The sequence below is a fragment of the Lynx rufus genome, unplaced genomic scaffold (genome assembly GCF_022079265.1).
Source record: "Lynx rufus isolate CCGP_SWC_20201006 ecotype Redwood Valley unplaced genomic scaffold, mLynRuf1.p SCAF_3, whole genome shotgun sequence".
In the NCBI taxonomy this organism is placed as follows: domain Eukaryota; kingdom Metazoa; phylum Chordata; class Mammalia; order Carnivora; family Felidae; genus Lynx; species Lynx rufus.
Genome location: NW_025814845.1, coordinates 101116654 through 101135754, shown reverse-complemented (window position 1 = coordinate 101135754; position 19101 = coordinate 101116654). Strand labels below are relative to the sequence as shown.

The 19101-nt window shown below is 36.8% G+C and overlaps 1 protein-coding gene across 1 annotated transcript in view; it reads right to left on the bottom strand.

The window, feature by feature from the left end:
* The window catches only part of SPATA5 (spermatogenesis associated 5), a 363095-nt gene that overhangs the window by 328170 nt on the left and 15824 nt on the right, over window positions 1-19101 (bottom strand). Inside the window, exons 8-9 of the mRNA XM_047091209.1 lie at window positions 18949-19072; window positions 15236-15491 (exon numbers count right to left, since the gene is read on the bottom strand). Coding sequence (XP_046947165.1) covers window positions 15236-15491; window positions 18949-19072 — 380 coding nt within the window. The remainder of the gene's footprint in view (window positions 1-15235; window positions 15492-18948; window positions 19073-19101) is intronic.

Below are 19101 nucleotides of genomic sequence, written 5' to 3'. Positions count from 1 at the left end.
TGATTAAAATCATTTCAGTATTTTACACAAGGATAAAGAGAGATCAAGGAAACAGAACAGAGAATTCAGAACAAACTCAAACTCTTGATTTATGACAAAGGTACCACTGCAGAGTAGGAAGGACAGATTGTCATTTCATTAACTGGTCTGGTACAACTTATTATCTACATAGAAAAAGTGAGTCAATTATAGATGGTAATGTGAAAGGTAAGACACTAAAACATCTTTACAATGAAAGAAGATAATATAAAATATTCATGACAGTGGAACTGACATAGATTTCTCAAAGAGGATTCAAAAATCACTAGCCACAAAGGAAAGTACTGATAAACAGGATTGGTTATATTTATATATATATATATGTGTGTATATATATATATATATATATATACACATCATAACAAATATGTAATAGTTACAAACTTCTGTTCCTCCAAAAACTATATGAAGAAAACAAAAATTAGGGTGGAAGGTAGGAAGGCATTTTAAATATATATATATACACACATACACATACACATACACACACACACACACACACACACACACACATACATCTCTGAAGGTCTCATAACCAGATTATCCTAAGAATTCCTACAAATCAATTAATCAATTATTTTTTTTTAAAGAGCAACACAAGAGAAAAATTGAATAGATACTTGAATAGGCATGTCACAGAGGATATCTAAATAGACAACACATACATAAAAAGGTAATCAACATAAGTCATCAGAAAAATAAAACCAAAATGCAGCAATTAAAAACACACCAAATGTCAGAAAGGATGAGATGATACTAGAATTTTCACACACTAATGTGAAAGAGTAATTTGATATAATCACCACAGAAAACTTTTCACAATACTTATTAATGAGAACAAATACATATCCTGTAACTCAACAATGCCACTACTAGGTATATTGCAAGGAGAAATATGTACCTTTGTGAATCTAAAGATACATGCAAGAATATTCACAGCATTATCACTCGTAACATTTATACAGTAGAATACAGAAATAAAAATGAGCTATTGCTAGCAGAATAAAATGACAAAACTCTTATACCATATTATGAGTGAAGGAAGACAACACAAAAAGGCGAAACTAATCTATGGTATTAGAAGCCAGAAGAGTCGTTGCTTTTTGGGTTGAGGTGAGGAGTAGTGTATGGGAGAAGATCTGATGGTGGTTCCAGGGCACCAGTAAGGCTTTCTATCCTGGCTTGAGTAGTGGTTACATGAGTGTATTCACCTTGGAAAATTCATGGATCTTATAATTTATACATTTTTCGGTACATATGTCATATTTGAGAAAGGAGTTTTCTTTTTTAAATTAGATTATGTAAAAAGTGAAGCAAAAGGAAAATAAAACTACAAATAAAGTTACAACATAGAAGCTGGTTGAAATAACACTAAAAGCTGGTAGTTTCAGAAATTATAAATTTAAGTCTAAAGTGACTGACTTTAGGGGTGCCTGGGTGGTTCAGCTGGTTAATTGTCCAACTCTTGATTTCAGCTCAGATCATGATCTTCCTGTCATAAGATCAAGCCCCATGTGGGGCTCGGTGCTGGACATGCAGCCTGCTTAAGCTTCTCTCTCTCCCTCTCCCTCTGCTCTCCCCAACTTGTATAGGCACTCTCTCAAAAAAAATAAAGTGATTAACTTCAAATCTAAGCAACCATATATATCTATTCATACACAAAACACACACACACACAAAATGAACTTTACCCCTTAGTATTTCACTGCTAAAGCATGAATGTAATAATTTTTATTTAGAGCACTTTATCAGAATAATTAAAACCATGATGACAAAATAAATCAGTAAAAAAGATTCTGTGAATTGTTTATACAGAAGCCTTAATCAGTCTTAGTATCAGTGAGGACTTACTAAAAGTTGATTTGTGTGCAAAATATACTACTTTGCAAAATATGGATTGTATATATGATTTATAGTCCTCACAATGAGTTTTTATTTGTCAGAATATGTTTATACAAATGGGTGTTTGATATGGGAGCAGGGGTGAGAAAGAAGAAAAGAACAGGACTTGAGAGATAAAAGCATTCCTTATGTTTAAACTGAAAGTATTTTTATTTTTTTTTAATTTTTATTTATTTCTGAGTGATAGAGACACAGCATGATCAGGGGAGGGGCAGAGAGAGAGGGAGACACAGAATCGGAAGCAGGCTCCAGGCTCTGAGCAGTCAGCACAGAGCCTGATGTGGGGCTCGAACTCACAAAGTGTGAGATCATGACCTCAGTTGTACGTTTAACCAACTGAGCCACCCAGGCACCCCCCCCTTTTTTTTTATAAATATTTAAATTTTGTTTAATATTTATTTTTGAGAGAGACTGAGAGAGAGACAGAGTACAAGCAGGGTAGTAGTGGCAGAGAGACACAGAATCTGAAGCAGGCTCCAGGCTCTGAGCTGTCAGCCCAGAGCCCGAAGCAAGGCTCAAATCCACGAGCTATGAGACCATCACCTGAGCTGAAGTCAGTTAACCAACTGAGTCACCCAAGCGCCTCCAAACTAAAAGTATTAAAAAAAAAAACAAACAATTCTCAATAAGACAAGCACTATGCTGTACCTGCATTACCTATTTGCCAACTCAGTTACAGTTCATACTAAAGCAAAGCAACTATCAAAATATTCTATCATAAAGCCACTTAGAAAATATATATGCATTGACCACAAGTTACTCTTTCATAGGCACTCTTCTTCAAAATCAATTCATCTATTCACTCACTCAAAATATTCACTGAGTACCTCCTAAACATAAAGTATTCAACAAATATATTGAGCTCTTACATGTGAGAGTACACAAGAACAAGAAGCAGATATGCCTCTCATAGTGCTAACAATCTAATAGAGAAGACACATAACAATTACTACAAACTATGTCAAGTACTTAGACATGGAAAGAACAAAATGGTACAAAAATACATGTCTGAGACATCTAACCCAGTTTTGTGGGATTAGCAACAGTTAAGAGTTAGACAACCCTCACAGAAATCATTTAGCATATTCTTTACTTCACAAATGAAGACAGAGTAAAATGTGTGCCCAACTTCAAGTCATTAGACCTGAAAAATGACTTGATATTAAACTGGTAACATGAGAATTGGGGCCACAGAGGCAGAAAGGTACTAAAGGCAGAGGGAATAGCATATACAAAGGCCTTTGGGGGCGCTGGGGTAGCTTAGTTGGTTAAGCATCCAACTTTGGCTCAGGTGATGATCTCAGGGTTCATGAGTTCAAGCCCTGCATCAGGCTCTGTGCTGACAGCTCAGAGCATAGAGCCTGCTTCAGATTCTGTGTCTCCCTCTCTTTCTGCCCCTTCTCATTCACACTCTGTGTCTCTCACTCTCAAAAATAAATAAACATTTAAAAAAACAACAAAAAACAAAGGCCTTTGGACAAGAATGAGTATAATCTGAGAGATTATAAAACGCTGTTGAACAATAAGACAAAATCCCTGTCCTTAAAAGAGTTCACACTTAAAAATATAAAAGAACATGTTTTAAATAAACCTAAATCCAGCTCTATTAATTTATTTGTAGATAGTGAGAAGATAAAAAATAGCACTGTCAGAAATGGAAAAAGAATAATGGAAAATTACAGATTTGCGAAAGCTAAAAAAAAAGCTTAAGGGATCCAAGAAATTCCTGCCATAGGCCTTCAGATTCTTTCCCAATCTAAGGTTGCATGATTCTAGACTCTATATAGAGCTACTCTACTTTATACAAATGCTATTTGATAATAATGTCCAAGTTGAAACAGAATTTATATGAATTAAATGTTAAATGTATATCAGAGCTTACAAAAATTAAAGATCCCTGGAGCTATCATATTAATGCAACCAATTCTCTGTGGTCCTAGATCTGCCTCTGGCTCAGGTGTCACTTTACATAAAACTTCACCTCTTTGGTCATCTGTTATCTCACTTAGTATTAAATGGAAAAAATAAAATGTATTTTATATAAATTATTTTTTCAGCTTTTAAAATGTTTATTGGACATCAACCATTCTTAATGAGGCCATATTAGAATCTATGCCAAGAAATTAAGTTTTTAAAAACACGTGTATTTTTATAAACCAGAAGTAAACAATTAACTAGAGGAGCAAATGGACACATGTACACCATCAGTGACTATAGCTTAGGGCAAGCAATCTATGACATTTCCTTTCCTTACTAAGTTTAAAGTTAATTTTTAAAATGTAAACAAAAACAGAAGCAATACATCTATGTTCTTAAAAAACACAACTTTGAGACAAAAACAGGTGTAGCTAATTAAACAATAAATTTGCCATTTTGTTTTAATTATTTTATTTTCCAATGCTCTCAAAACTTTTGAGAATGGAAAACAAGACACAATGAAGAGAAGTCAAAATGCTTCAGGCAATCCTAATACCAACACATTCTTTCCAGTCTAAAACATGTTCTTCCCTTAAGCCCCACATCACTGTCCAGATATAATCATTTCTGGACAAGAACAATTATTCTACATTCATGTTCTTCAAAACCATCTGCTCCAGATTCAATCAACAAACATCATCTTGCCCCACACATATGGAATCTAACAATTTTATACTCTATGCTGACTAAATTATATTATTTTTGAGACTCTGCATTTAAGTTGCTTCACTGGAAGCTAACAATGAACTTAAACTGATCACAGGGCTAATGCTTTTCAGAATTACCACCTACCCTACAGACATTTAATTATGTGAAAAAGTAACATGAAACATGGCATCTGGATCTCAGATTTGAATTGTAAAAGTTGAACATAAAATTTTCTCAGGCACATGAAGACTAAAAGCAACTATAACAAAATCTATGTCTCCTTTTTTAACACATATTTTCTTCAAAATATCCAAACTAAAGACAATTTCTGTTTTATCTGGAGTCTTTACTCTCCCTCAACTTAATATTAAGTATAGACAAGGTGATAAGTATCACTTGATATATCACTGGGAGAGTTCCATTTCTCACTGCTTGTTAATAGAAAAGAAATCAAACAAAACCCTCAAAGAAGGTATTGTGGTTCTTGCTTTATTTATATTTCAAGTGTTTGGTGTAATGTAAGCTGCCTGCAGAAGCCAGGTCTATTCTGAGGCCACTATCACTTTCAAAAGTTGTTTTTAAATGTAATGGCACTACAGAAGGCACACTGGTCTCAAGACCCGAATCCTGGGCCAAGATTTCACTCACTGCTTGAGCCTTGATAGATCACATAGTCTATCCTCATCCGTGAAATAAGGAAATGTACTAAATGATTTCTGAGAAGGTCTAGTTCTAAAATGTCAGGATTAATTCACTTCACTAGTCCCAGGTTTAACAAACTTTCCTGAAAATATAGCTTTTAGTTCCAAATTTTTAATGTCAAATTATTCACCTACTTGGCTTACCAAGCTTATTAAAATGCTGACTTAAAAAAAAGGGGGGGGCGCCTGGGTGGCTCAGTCAATTGGGCATCTAACTTCGGCTCAGGTCATGATCTCATGGCTTGTGAGTTTGAGCCCCACGTTGGGCTCTGTGCTGACAGCTTGGAACCTGAAGCCTGCTTTGGATTCTATGTGTCCCTCTCTCTCTGCCCCTCCCCATTCACACTCTGTCTCTCTCTCTCCTTCAAATATAAATAAACATTAAAAAAAAAAAAAAAAGATAGTTGACTACAGTACAATTCTTCTGCCAAGACAAGTTGAAGATCTATGGCTTGGTAGACTAGAGCAAGGCCCAGATCAGAAAGAAGGAACCAGGAAGATAATGATGGAATATAACCTGATCTGGTTTTGACCTGATGAGGAAAAGAGGGCACAGATGTGGCAAAGGCAGAGGGCAGGCCTACTATATCATCCCTTTTTTATGGAAGGTACAAAACTCTAAATAATAACATTAAAATTGAAAAAGTAATTCACAAGGACTATCTCTATTCCCTCAACTTTCAATCACCCCTCAATTTATTGCAGTCTAGGAGCTAGCAATAGGATCCTACTAGAACTACTCTCTTCTAAGGCCATGAAGACTTCCCAGGTAAGAAACTAAGCAACTGATGTCACTGTGGTCAGTCTCCAATACTGTTGTGTTCCTAGCTCCACTACTTATTTCCTGTGTGATCTTGTGAGTGTTCCTTAAGCTCTCAGACCTAAGTCTCCTCACCTATAAAACGAAGATAACTTTGTAAGGGATGCAGTGAGTAAAACATGCATTAATACATGTAAGGCACTTCAAACAATGGCTGACACAATGGATTATTGGTAACTAATACAACACTATTTCTAATTACTTCCTCTCTGAAATCTTCCCTTATTTGAGTCAACACTTTTTCAGTTCTCTTTCCAATTCTCTAGCCACTTGCCAGTCCCTGCTCTCTCTTCATTATCATTCTAAAACCTCCCTGATGAATCACAAACACCCAACACACTGTACTGTAATTACCTGCTATTCTGCAGTACTTCCTTAGGCATCTTGAGCCCTAAGAGAGGGCCCAGGGCTGCCTTGTTCACTGGGGCAGCCCCAGCACCCAGTGCAGTGTATGGCTCAATAAATAAATAAATAAATGAATGAACTCCAGTCACTCTAAGCGATTTCATTCATTTCAATGGCTTCAGTCACCATCTAATTGCTGACAACTCCCAAATCTAACCAAGGCTCTCTTCATCCCCAAAACCTACAATTCAAATCCTGCACCTCAGACAATGTAAATATAACAAAGGATGGAGGACCCAGTGAGCAGGAGATGATATCACAATAGTCCAGATAAGAGCAATGGAAACAGCTGTTTTTTTTTTTTTTTTAAAGCTCTAATTCTGAATAAATTTTGAAAATCAAGCTTACAGGATCTGACAAAGAAAGAGTAAAATAAATAAATAATAACTCTTAGAAATATCTTATTTAGATAGACTTATTTTACTTTTGTGATTGCTTTAATTAGGAAGAAAAACTTTCCTCAAGTTTCCTACTTTTATACTCTTGGCAAGACAATTAAGAAAACTTTCCAGGGGCGCCTGGGTGGCGCAGTCGGTTAAGCGTCCGACTTCAGCCAGGTCACGATCTCGCGGTCCGTGAGTTCGAGCCCCGCGTCGGGCTCTGGGCTGACGGCTCAGAGCCTGGAGCCTGTTTCCGATTCTGTGCCTCCCTCTCTCTCTGCCCCTCCCCCGTTCATGCTCTGTCTCTCTCTGTCCCAAAAATAAATAAACGTTGAAAAAAAAAAAAAAATTCTAAAAAAAAGAAAACTTTCCACTAGTGAAGTATTTGGTATACATCACTGAGAAGTTAACTAGAATCAAAACTACCACCTGTTTTTCTGAAACAAACCATTCAGCTCCAGTCCTTTCAAATAAAAAGCAAAAGTAATATTAAGATATTCAATTCACTGACCAACAACAAAAAAATCCATCTTTTATATAAAATCCAAAGTATTTATGCAGTTTTTCCCAGCATCACAAGTAAAACTATCCTTACATATCAGAATTACAAAACATAAGAGAAAATTCATTGTTTCATGAGATTTTGTACCTCATAATTACTGCTTATTTATCCAGCTACAATAAAAAAGACATGATCCATTACAAAATGCATTAATGATAATGATAATTGTAATATACAGTACATCGACTTAATTTTGTTGCTCTACTACTGGCCTGCAGCAGACTCACACGCTGGGCAGGGAGGGGAGGGAAGGGAAGAGATTGTGACTCTGCCTATGTATGATATGAAAGCTCCCAAATTCAGCAAGGAAATCTGTCAGGGAGGGGACCCAAAACAAGCTCTAACACACTATCTCTAGTTTACATTTTTTTTTTTAATGTTTATTTATTTTGAGAGAGAGAAACAGAGCATGAGCAGGGAGGGGCAGAGAGAGAGGGAGACACAGAATCTGAAACAGGCTCCAGGCTCTGAGCTGTCAGCACAGAGCTGCTCGAACCCACAAACCATGAGATCATGACCTGAGCTGAAGTAGGATGCTTAACTGACTGAGCCTCCCAGGCGCCCCTCTAGTTTACATTTCTTATTGATGGGCAAGACATTTACTGATCCAAATTCAGGAAAAACTACTTCTCTTTCAAGGTAAAGGATTCTGCCAGATTTCCCTAACATCTCTTGTATTAGGATAACCAAGAATATTTCATAAAACACCAGTATTGCTAAAACCCAAATAATCTTCTCTCAGAGAAACGCACACACACAAAATATGAGGGTTTTTTTTGTTTTTTGTTTTTTTTTTTAAAGAGAGAAAGCAACACTTAACCAAGGGTCTGTAAAATCATAACTATGGCAGCCAGACCACATTTTTAAACCTCGTAAGAACACTTAAAAAAAATATATCCTGGTTAGCAGGTGAGAAAACAATTCAAGAAATTAAATGGGTAGTGTAGCATCTGAATCTACAACTCACCACAAGCTTTCCACAAAACCCTATTAGCTCCCTGGACTTTATTTAAAACTACTAAATTTTTGCACAGTCAATATTTTTATTCTAACTTAGACAACAACATTGGCAGAACTCAAAAAATAGTGGAAAAATTGAGAAAAATCCTTTTATAAGAGCTGGACTGTTACATACTTGGTGCGTAGCAGATCCTCCATAAATTGCTGTTGAAATAAGTTAGTGAAGGGTAGGAGAGGGGAGTAATAGATATAAGTATCTCAGAACTCTGGTACAAGACAGATAAAATTTTCCATCTCAAAAAAAGTTATGTTATAGTAATTAGACTCAGTGTTATTACTAGACCTACTTAAGTGTAATAATGACAAAATCATTGTTTAAATAAGAGTTTTAATTCTTCCTGTGATATTATCTTATCAAGGCCCAAATATTTGGTATGAACATGTTGAAATGATATGTAATCAACATGGATGCTAAAGATAAATTCTTAGAATGTGAAGCAAGTACTTCCTTTCACTGTAAACAAAACGACTGAGTTCACTTCTTGAAGAAATCAAGCTCTATTTATATTCACTCTCCTGAAATGGCACAGGCAGCCATAGAAGGACAAGTTTATAATAAATCCCTATATTTGGAAAACATTGTTGCTAAGCATCTTCTAACATTCAGCAGAGTTTATATAATTCATGTCTCTGCTACACAATTAACATTTCATGTTTTCCAAAAAAGTGTGGTATGCTGATCTATGTTGTTAATTTAAAACATTACAAATTTTGAGGGAATTAATAAAAGGCTAATGCAACTAATTAATTAGAAAGGCAGCCTAATCCTAGGAAGAATACAAACATAGACATTAAATGTCAGGATGTGTCAGAGTGGAGCTTGTAAACAACTTGTCCACTTGAGATAAAACATTTCAAAATGCAGCTGCTCTTTGCTTAAAAAGGTGAGCTACAAAACATTAGGCTTTTGGACAAGTCACAACATATCAAACCACACTCCAGCTCAAAAATTAATTATAAAAAATATATATAACATTTGAAAATAAGTTTCACACCCAGTCCTCAACATTAAACATTATATCTGCTGAGATAAAAGATCGAAGTGTTGAAAGCAACACTACTGTAGTATTTCCAACTTTCATATTCATTATGGAGACAAAGTTAAAAGATATAGAAAATATTTAATAACACTGGAATAAAAGATTAGAACAATTGAGATAAACATATTTTAGAAGATGTAGTATCACTCTTACAAACTATGGAATAGCTTATAAACCTATCCTCTGGAAAAGTAGGCACATCTCTATATTCTATAGGGACTTAGATCTTTTGTATTAACATCCCACAAACAATAACCTTTAGATTACAAAAACAATGGGAAACATAATCCACTTAGGTTATATGAAATTCTGAATCGTTTCAATGTATGCTATTATTAGACATCTGTGCACCACTCTTTGTTAAAATTGGCAAGGATTCCCTGACTAGAAGGCAGTCCAGGAAGAAGGAAAACCATCAGACAGCCAATGCACAAAAAACGCAAATACACAGGTCCACAAATCTTAAGCAAGCATTCTAGGAAAAACATATGTATTTTTATTTGTATTCTTAACTGTTAATTCTTAACTGTTTCCTTATTTGTCACTTTTCTATCTTACAGAATTGTCATTTTTAAGTTTTATTCAGAACCATTATACATACCTACAAGACAAATTTGGACACTTATTTTCTCCTAGAGTGAGAGTTATTGATACAGTTTGGAACAGTACGTTACTATCATATAAAAACTGTGGGAAAAATCCAACACCATCAGAGGTAGTCAGAGATTTACAGTCTCTAAATTTATCCAGTTATTTAACCAGTTACAGAGAATCTCAAAAAGTCAGAGAGTTGGTGGATTCAGATCAGGGCTTCTCAAATGGTAGCCCTTGGACTCACAGCAATGATATCACCTACAACTTGATAGAAATGCAAATTCTTGGGTCCCACCTGGACCTAATGAACTAGTAGGATAGGGCCCAGAAGTGTGTTTTAACAAGCTCTACACATGATTCTTACACAGGTTTAAACTGGAGAACCACTGGCCTAAATGATTCAGAATACTCGCTCACAGGCAACTACAAAACTGGCTGCTTCAAAATCAGTTGGGAAACATAAATACTGGCTTCTCTACTTCCCTTAATTAAATATGGAGAGGGAATGTGTGTGTGTAGCTCCCCAGGTGAACCTGATGCATAATGAGGCTTAAGAACCAATGTCCTAAGTCAGCGGCTTTTAAAATGTAGTCCCCAGACCAACAGCATCAGCTGGGAACTTGTGAGAATTCACAGGCACTGGCCAGGACTGAATCAGAAACTCTGGGAGTGGGCCACACCCACCAAGGTTTTACTAAGTTCTCCAAGTGATTTTGATATATAAAAAAATCTGAGAACCTCTGCTCCAAGTGATCCATCCTGAAGTGGGGACATATGAAATGTATATGGATTTCATGGAAAAGAATACATAATAGAAAGAGACAAAATTAACTATGTACTCATGAATACATCTCCTGGAGCTAGACTCTCTCACTGTTCTCACAAATCTGGAAGTTAAAGTGCCTTACTTCCCAGCTATGCCAGTGGACATTCTCAAGCTGTCCACTTAAGCACAGTACAACTGGTGAATAATGAAAATGCCTCCTGAAAAGCACAGGTTTTAAATAAAATATAAAGTCCATAGCCAGAGCCACAGCTAAGAAAGCTTGTCAGTGGGAAGTCAAAAATTGACTGGAATTTTCAAGAAAATAGCAGCAGTTATTTAAGGATTCACAGAACACTTTGTTTACTGCTACTTATAAAGGTAGCAATAACCACATGGAGTTGTTTCCTCAGCACAGACAGGGATTTCTGAAGACAATAGAGGAGATGGGGAGATGAATGTCACAGGTGTTTAAAAACAAAACTGATTCAACTCTCAGGTTAATAAACATTTTTATTACTCAAGGGGAGTGGGGTGGTAATTAACTCTCATTAAGTCTCCCAGCTTTCACATACTCTTATCAGATCAAATACTTACTGAGCACTTACTATGTACCAGCAATTATTAACACTACCTCCAAATATTAAGGTATTATCTTGATTCTTTTTTAAAAAAACAGTGATTCTAGGGGGTACCTGGATAGCTCAGTCGGTTGGGCATCTGACTTCAGCTCAGGTCAAAATCTCACAGTTCATGGGTTTGAGCCCCGGGTGAGGCTCTGTGCTGACAGCTCAGAGCCTGGAGCCTGCTTCGAATTCTGTGTCTCGCTCTCTCTCTGCCCCTCTCCCACTCATGCTCTGTCCCTCTCTCTCTCTCTCTCAAAAATAAACATTAAATAAATTTTTTTAAATAAAAACAGTGATTCTAACTTTGTGTATAATTTTTTTTTAATTTTTTTTAACCTGTATTTATTTTTGAGAGAGAGAGAGAGAGAGCATGAAAAGGAGAGGGAGACACAGAATCCAAAGCAGGCTCCAGGCTCTGAGGTGCCAGCACAGAGCCTGACGCGGGGCTTGAACTCACAAATTGCGAGATCATGACCTGAGCCAAAGTCGGTCACTTAACTGAGCCACGTGGTTGCCCCACTTTGTGTATAATTCTTAGGTCAATGTAATGATTGCAACTGCTTCTATTTGCCCAAGGAAACTACATGTTTGAAAAAAAAAAAAAAAAGCAGTTCAAACTTCCCTAGGTAGTAGTCATTTTAAAAGACTGAAACTCATTCAAATTATTTTCTAATAACCTCTAAATTTAGGTAGGAGACAACATTAAGTGTTCAATTCTTTTTATTTATAACTAAGTAGTTCAAATTTACCATACAGCTGGGTTTATTCTTCCTATGCTCAATATACACATTGTAATATATGGGAATACCCCTGGGTGTTCAATATGTGGGATACATTTATGCCTATTCTATAGCACTTGGAGTATAATTCTACTATTTTTAACGCTGAGTTTTAGAGCTGTTTTATCTTTCCTTCTGAGTTGTACTATTAGCCAAATTTATAATTTACTCATGCCAAATCCATAGTCAGAAATTATAAAATTGTTTCAATGAGAAAATACAGTTAACTTCACAACTGACCTTAGTCTGCTTTGTGTCATTATTTCTAAGAACACCATAGGAGAAAGACCCAACTAATCACTTAAGTTTCAGTTATTCAGACAAACAGGTACAAAAGAGAAGACAATGAAGGGCAGAAAGGCCAGACAGATGTATGAAGAAAGTAGTTAATGAGGCCAGGCCATATTTAGTGAGTAACTTGGTTATTTCTTTATTATTTTCCCCCTTCCTTTTTCTAATCCTTCCTATCCTTTCGTTGGTCCACCCCCCCCCCCATTTCTTTCTTGTTTTCCCTTTAACCTAGGGGATGTCATATTTACAAGGGCACTTAGATACCATCTACCACAACCCCCTCAATCTACAAATAGGGAAAACTAAGACTCAGATAAGGCAAAGAACTTGACCAAAGTCTGTCCAACCCTCAAAATCCATTTTCTACTATATCCCCTGTCTCTTTAGAAAAACGCGTTGCAAAAACATTCTAGTACACTGTTCTTAAACCTTATTCTGCTAGGTAAGGAATGATGCTACATAACACAACATACACTAGTATTTAAGGCAGTATACACAAAACCACATATTTTCCCTACACTCTAATTATAATGCTAATCTTTTAAAAATTACTTTCTCATAAACTGATTCATTGCTAGATTGGAGGGAAAAAGATCAATTCAATACTTAGAATTTGAAATTACTATTAAGTCACATTAACAGAAGTTAATATTTACTGTTTGTATGTACCACATATGTCCCACATACATACATACATACATACATATGTACATAACTTCAGGTTGGAGGCCCCTCTCCATCCCACCTTCTGACCCTTTCACAACTTTTTCATTTAAATGTATGAAACCTACATTTCATTTAAATGTAACGTCAGAACTCTCAAATCTTCTTGTCATTTTCATGAAGTTCTTGGGGGTACCACACAGCCTACAAAAGCAGATGGTCCTATTTACATCTGTATGTACGTAAATTACATTATCACAATTCCCTTTAATGTCTCAGGACACAACTTAATTTCTGGACTACTCTAACTTGTGAAATTAAAACTTAAATCATATAACCACAGCATTTCCTTTCCCCACAGGAGAAGTTACTACATTCTCCAAAGTTTTAGGAGTACATATACCACTGTGTTAAGTAGTTGTTCACAAATCCCTTTCCTTTATCATATTGTGTGTTTCTGGACAGCAAGAATCCCAGAACCTTCTAGAATGCATGAATGTATTAGAAAGTAAAAAAAAATGCTTGATAAAAGATACTGAAGAATGAATCCTCGTCGAGATGGGAAAGTCCAAAGCAATGCCTACATAGTAATTCAGACTCTTCATTATAACCTAATAGAATAAAGGAAGCAAAGTTATCCACACTGACACTTCTGCTTCTTGATCACTAGGGAATTCACTTCCATGACTACACCCACCATTTCTTGTGAAGCACAAGAAACTAGATAGAAAGGGATCTGTCCTAGACCATAATGTACCAAAAGAATGTTTAGTCTCCCCCAGTTATGCATCCTCTATCATGGAAATTGTGACAATGATCAAATAGAATAAAAGCTGATTTTCTCCACCAAAAGTAAGATATTCAAGGACCCCTAAATATCTCTTCCAAGTTTTCTTTTCCAACCTGTTTTGTTCTATATTCTCTTCCCTGCAATATTGAGCAAGATTAGAAAGATAAAAGGACTAATGGAAGGGTCTTAAAAGCCTAATACCTTAGATGTAAGTGTGAATCAATAATGTGAAAGTAAAAGTTACCATATTTCTATACTAAAACTCTAAAGTTCCAACTAAAAATTTAATTTCTTTCATTAGTATGTAAACGGGCTAAACTTTCTTTAAAACACCTTTTGAAAATGTTGGATCAGTCACAAACTGGAATGAGAGAGTACAACAAATGAAAAAATTCCTTCTAAAGTATAAAAGGACCTAGAAAACATATGCCCGCACAAGAAATGGGAATAAATTTAAGGAACCTAAGATTACTGGCACACCAGAGATGCTTTGAGGTATATGCCCAGCTTTTCGAGGTTACCAGAAAATAAACACAACCTCTTGAGACCAAAAAATAAACAAACAAAAGCAATAAAAAACTATTACATATTTTCTCAATATATTCTTATTTCAATACCTTATACAAACTGCCCTGATTTGAATATTTTTCATAGTTAAAATTACTCTGAAAAATTACACACATGTCAAAAGGTCTTAAGGGCTTTCAAAGTAAATACAGTTATGCTATGGTGAAGTTCTCAGAGTCAAAGACTCAACTGATTATTAATAGCCCTTATACATTTTCAGACTTAAATATCACCATCACATACTCTGAGGCACAGAATTCCAGGTTTTGCTAAGTACTTTTTTGGCAATTCAAGAAATACAAAGCTTCACCATAAGGAAAATTTTGATCCTCCTGTAGGCACTTCTCCCTAATTTTCACAGCACAATATCAATAAATATTGTCATCATCAAAACTGCCATTAATGCATCTGATACCGTGTGTGTGTGTACTTGTGTACTTAGGAAAAGTATAAAAGGATGTATGCTGTAATAGTGGTTACCTTTAGAAGATTAAGCATGATTTTTATTTGTTTTCAACAGTTTTCTGACTTATCTAGTTTCCAATATATATATAATTAGAAATGATTACCTATTTCCATTAAGATATATGACATAAATTATCAGCATGTAAATAAACCAGCTTTATGAAGCGCATCAATACAGACTCACAGTAGCAAAGCACACTCACCTGCTTCATTACACAAAGCTTTCAAGTCTGCTCCAACGTACCCATGAGCACTATTTGCCAGCTGTAGCAGCTCAGCTTCAGTGAGCAAATGGGGTACAGTTCGAAGAAGTTTCTGGAGGATATCTAGCCGATCCTCAGCATTAGGAACTCCAATCTCAATCTCTTTATCAAATCGTCCAGGTCTTCGAAGTGCAGCATCTAAGGCATGAGGGCGATTTGTGGCCCCAAGGACCAACACTTGTCCTTCACTTCCTTCCTAACAAAATGAGAATAAATATCATTACTTTTAAAAGTAATAAACATATTGGCACTCGCTCTGTAGATCAGATGAATCTAACTGTCCAGGCTGCTAAGTCCTACCCGTTACACTTTTATTACTCACCCCATATCTTCCTAAGTTCAGCCTAAATACTCCCTCACCTAGAAAGTTTTCCAATAATTACCTTTCCAACTATAGTAAGTGATGTCTCTCCCATTTTTAGCATCTAAACTTCACCATCTTCATGAATGGAGGGGCAGGGAGAGAGGGAAACAGAATCCAAAGCAGGCTCCAGACTCTGAGCTGCCAGCACAGAGCCCAACACAGGGCTCAAACCTATGAACCATGAGATCATAACTGACCCGATGTCAGATGTTTAACCAACTGAGCCACCCAGGTGCCCCAGGAATGAAATTTAAAACAACAAATTATAAAAAACTAACATAATGATCAGCCACCTGTGAGGTTATCCAACACTCTATTCTGATGATACAGTGTAATACAAGTTTAACTGAAATGTGATTGAAAGTAAGAAAACTCAACCTGTTCAACTGTACTGGATGTGCCAACAGAAAATGCATGGATTACAATAAAATCTATGAATTATGAATCTAGAAGATAAATACAGGCCCTTAAGCATTTTCACACTAAAACATCAGTGTCAGATGCTTCCAGTCCTGCCCATAGACAAGAACACCAGTCCAGAGTAGACTTACCCTAGCAGCAGAGAAAGCAGAATGACATAGTAATTAAGATCCTCCAACACAAAGCCTTCCATCCGATTTTATACTTCCCAAAAACTCTTCTAATTATAATACAGCTCTCCATACATATTTGTCTTCAAGATGAAAAGATTCAACCATAAACAAAGATATCTGGTTGGCTTAATGATGATATTCTTATTATAAATAGACAAACTGGCATCCCAGTTTATGTATGTCTCTCGTGAGTGTTGCTATTGTGAGTCAGTCCTCAGCCCTGCCACCTCCAACATACTAACATCACTGAACTCTCCAATTTTAAAGACGGAGAACCAAACCTGAGATGATCACACCTAGTTATTGTACCGAGACTGAGAACGAGGTGGTCATCCAGCTTCCTCCAGGTTCAACTCTTCTCTAATGTTACTCTTAAAATTGTAACGCATGTTAGCAAATAACAGACACTTAAAACCCAACCTTCACATTATTTTCACATGTTTAGTTTTTACCAACAAGTAGTAAAAACCAAAAAGTTCTAACAGTCCAGTTTTGCGATGTGCAAAAGGAGGACTTGGGACTACATGATTTCTAAAATTTCTTTTGGTTCTAACATGACTCTACAAAACGAGTTATTTATGTAAAAATCCTGCATAAGAAATGTATTCTGGTTAATGGCTGTCAGGAGTCTGAAAGAATTTTTCTTCATTCCTGCTTCTACATCTATGGATCTTCCTTTCACAAGCAGCACAGTCTTTATTAATTTGCAAATGTATGCCCTATCAGAGAATCTATAGAGAGAATCTATAGATTCTATAGAATCTATCACGGGTAGGGGCGCCTGGGTGGCGCAGTCGGTTAAGCGTCGACTTCAGCCAGGTCACGATCTCGCGGTCCATGAGTTCGAGCCCCGCGTCGGGCTCTGGGCTGATGGCTCAGAGCCTGGAGCCTGTTTCCGGTTCTGTGTCTCCCTCTCTCTCTGCCCCTCCCCCGTTCATGCTCTGTCTCTCTCTGTCCCAAAAAAAAAATAAATATACATTGGGGAAAAAAAAAAAAAAAGAATCAATCATGGGTAGCTTCTTTTTAAACCCTGCGCAAACAGGGGCACCCAGGTGGCTCAGTTGGTTAAGCGTCTGACTCTTGGTTTCGGTTCAGAGCATGATCTCACAATCCGTGAGTTCAAGCCCCATGTCCAGCTCCACACTGAAAGTACAGAGCCCGCTTGGGGTTTTTCTCTCCCTCTCTCTGACCTCCCCAGCTTGCGCTCACTCCCTCTCTCTCTCTCTCTTGCGCTCTCTCCCTCTCTCTTCAAAAATAAACATAAAAAAAATTTTTTTTTTTATTTTTTTTTTTCAACGTTTATTTATTTTTGGGACAGAGAGAGACAGAGCATGAACGGGGGAGGGGCAGAGAGAGAGGGAGACACAGAATCGGAAACAGGCTCCAGGCTCTGAGCCATCAGCCCAGAGCCTGACGCGGGGCTCGAACTCCCGGATCGCGAGATCGTGACCTGGCTGAAGTCGGATGCTTAACCGACTGCGCCACCCAGGCGCCCCTAAAAAAAATTTTTTAATTAAAAAAAATTTAAATGTTGCACAAACATATTTTTCCATTATTCTTTATTTCCTTTCTACTGTCAAACTTAAAGCCCCAAAAGAATCAATTTGTACATGAGTATTCAAGACTTAATCATGAAATTTCTTAGTAAAATCCTCTAAAATATATCTAAATCTTCTTTACTGATTTTTGTTTCTGGTTTTTTATTTTATTAAAATAATTTTTTTCAATGTTTATTTATTTATTTATTTATTTATTTTTAATTTTTTTTAACGTTTATTTATTTTTGAGACAGAGAGAGACAGAGCATGAATGGGGGAGGGTCAGAGAGAGAGGGAAACACAGAATCTGAAACAGGCTCCAGGCTCTGAGCCATGAGCACAGAGCCCGACGCGGGGCTGGAACTCATGGACCATGAGATCATGACCTGAGCCGAAGTCAGACACTCAACCGACTGAGCCACCCAGGCGCCCCTATGTTTATTTATTTTTGAAAAAGAAAGACAGAGCACGAGTGGGGGCAGGGCAGAGACGGAGAGGGAGACAGAATCCAAAACAGGCTCCAGGCTCTGAGCTGTCAGCACAAATCCCAACGTAGGGCTTGAACACATGACCAGTGAGATCATGACCTGAGCCAAAGTCACAGGCTTAACCGACTGAGCCACCCAGGCACCCCGCTTCCGGTTTTTAAGTTAATATCATTTATTATAAAAGAAATCCATCATTGTATATTATTTTATACGGTAAAAAAGACAGTGTAGGTATTCTATCCTAGAAGTTACTAAGATTTCTGCTGAAGAAAATTATTTTAGGGGTCTTTCCTCTAGTTTTTATGGCTAATATTTTTCCCTATCCTAGAATACCCCAAAACTCAGACATATTTGTTAGTTTTTGCTACTACATACATATTATTTTTTTTTTAATTTTTTTTTCAATGTTTTTATTTATTTTTGGGACAGAGAGAGACAGAGCATGAACGGGGGAGGGGCAGAGAGAGAGGGAGACACAGAATCGGAAACAGGCTCCAGGCTCTGAGCCATCAGCCCAGAGCCTGACGCGGGGCTCGAACTCACGGACCGCGAGATCGTGACCTGGCTGAAGTCGGACGCTTAACCGACTGCGCCACCCAGGCGCCCCTACATACATATTATTAAGAGGCAACCCTTTCCTACACAGAATCAATACTGGTGCTATACTTACTGAACCAATACCATCCATCAGTGTTAACAGTGATGCTACCACTCTTTTTTCCACTTCATTCTGAGCCCCTTCTCTTTTAGGACAAAGTGCATCCAGCTCATCAATAAAAATAATTGATGGGTGCCTGAAAAAAACAAGTAAAATGAATTCTTT